Source organism: Rhagoletis zephyria, unplaced genomic scaffold, assembly GCF_001687245.7.
Source record: "Rhagoletis zephyria isolate East Lansing unplaced genomic scaffold, Rhagoletis_zephyria_1.1 Rzeph_scaffold_74051, whole genome shotgun sequence".
Lineage (NCBI taxonomy): Eukaryota > Metazoa > Arthropoda > Insecta > Diptera > Tephritidae > Rhagoletis > Rhagoletis zephyria.
Genome location: NW_016231100.1, coordinates 121 through 1,234, shown reverse-complemented (window position 1 = coordinate 1,234; position 1,114 = coordinate 121). Strand labels below are relative to the sequence as shown.

Genomic DNA, 1,114 nt, shown 5'->3' with positions numbered 1-1,114 from the left:
ATATTTCCAACAGATGCTGTACATACTTTAACTTGCGCTATTATGCTGTTGAATACCGATTTGCATGGCCAGAATATCGGGCGTAAAATGACCTGCGCTGAATTCATTGAAAACCTGGCGGAACTCAATGATGGCGAAAATTTTCCCAAGGACGTTTTAAAGTATCTTTATCAGGCTATTAAGACTCAACCGCTGGAATGGGCGCTGTAAGAAAATAATTATCTTTATTATTAAAATATTATCATTAGAGCTACATACATACATATTTTCATTTAAAATTTCTACATTTTACATTTTCCAGCGACGATGATTCTGCTGAACTGCAAAAGCAACGCGCCGACAATAATGTGGGCAATAGCACAAGCAACAGCCTAATCGGACAAAATCCATTCTTAGACATACCAGAGTCGTCATCGGCGATTGAATACAAAAAAGGTTATGTGATGCGCAAGTGCTGTTTCGATTCCAATTACAAAAAAAGTAAGTAAATGTTTGAGATTATTTATTTATTATATGTATATATTTTTTTTAATGCATAATTAGATAACATCGTCGAATATATCGATATCGACGATGAGAGTAAAATGAATATGCGAGTAGAAATAGCGAAAGCGATTGCAATGAGTCTATCGAAAAATATGTCCATAATTATTTCGATAACAACACCGATTATTATGTGAATTGATAAGGGTGCTAAAAATCGAATTTATCGATTATCGCTTGCAATTTCCAGAAAATAAAGTTAATGATTGGCTCTCATATTCTTCACTTTAAATAATAATTCGATATTTAAAATATTCATCGATGAATATGCCAAAAAATATATATCATCGTTTAATGTGCAAAACTGCGAATAAACATAATGCAAAACCGCGTATATGAGGCGTAAATTTTACAGGAAATAATAAAAACTGCAATCTTATTCTAAAACGGTTCTCTCTTTTATGAAACAAAGCCATTTGAGGCTATTTATTTATATCGATATTTTAGTATGAATGGATAAGGCTTAATGCCAGAAGCTTCCGATGAGCAAATCTCATTTTTGGCATAAATTTTTTCATTTTTGGTTATAAATGTTAGTTACGCGGCTTTACACTTTAAACGACGACATGTA

The 1,114-nt window shown here is 32.4% G+C and overlaps 1 protein-coding gene across 1 annotated transcript; it reads left to right on the top strand.

Annotated features, from left to right (window-relative positions):
- Nucleotides 1-23: 23 nt before the first annotated feature.
- LOC108357299 (PH and SEC7 domain-containing protein 2-like) lies at nucleotides 24-680 on the top strand. Its single transcript, XM_017608387.1, has 3 exons — nucleotides 24-206; nucleotides 302-480; nucleotides 544-680. The coding sequence occupies exons 1-3, from the start codon at nucleotides 43-45 to the stop codon at nucleotides 678-680; spliced, it is 480 nt and encodes a 159-aa protein (XP_017463876.1). The 5' UTR covers nucleotides 24-42.
- The last annotated feature ends 434 nt before the right edge of the window (nucleotides 681-1,114 follow it).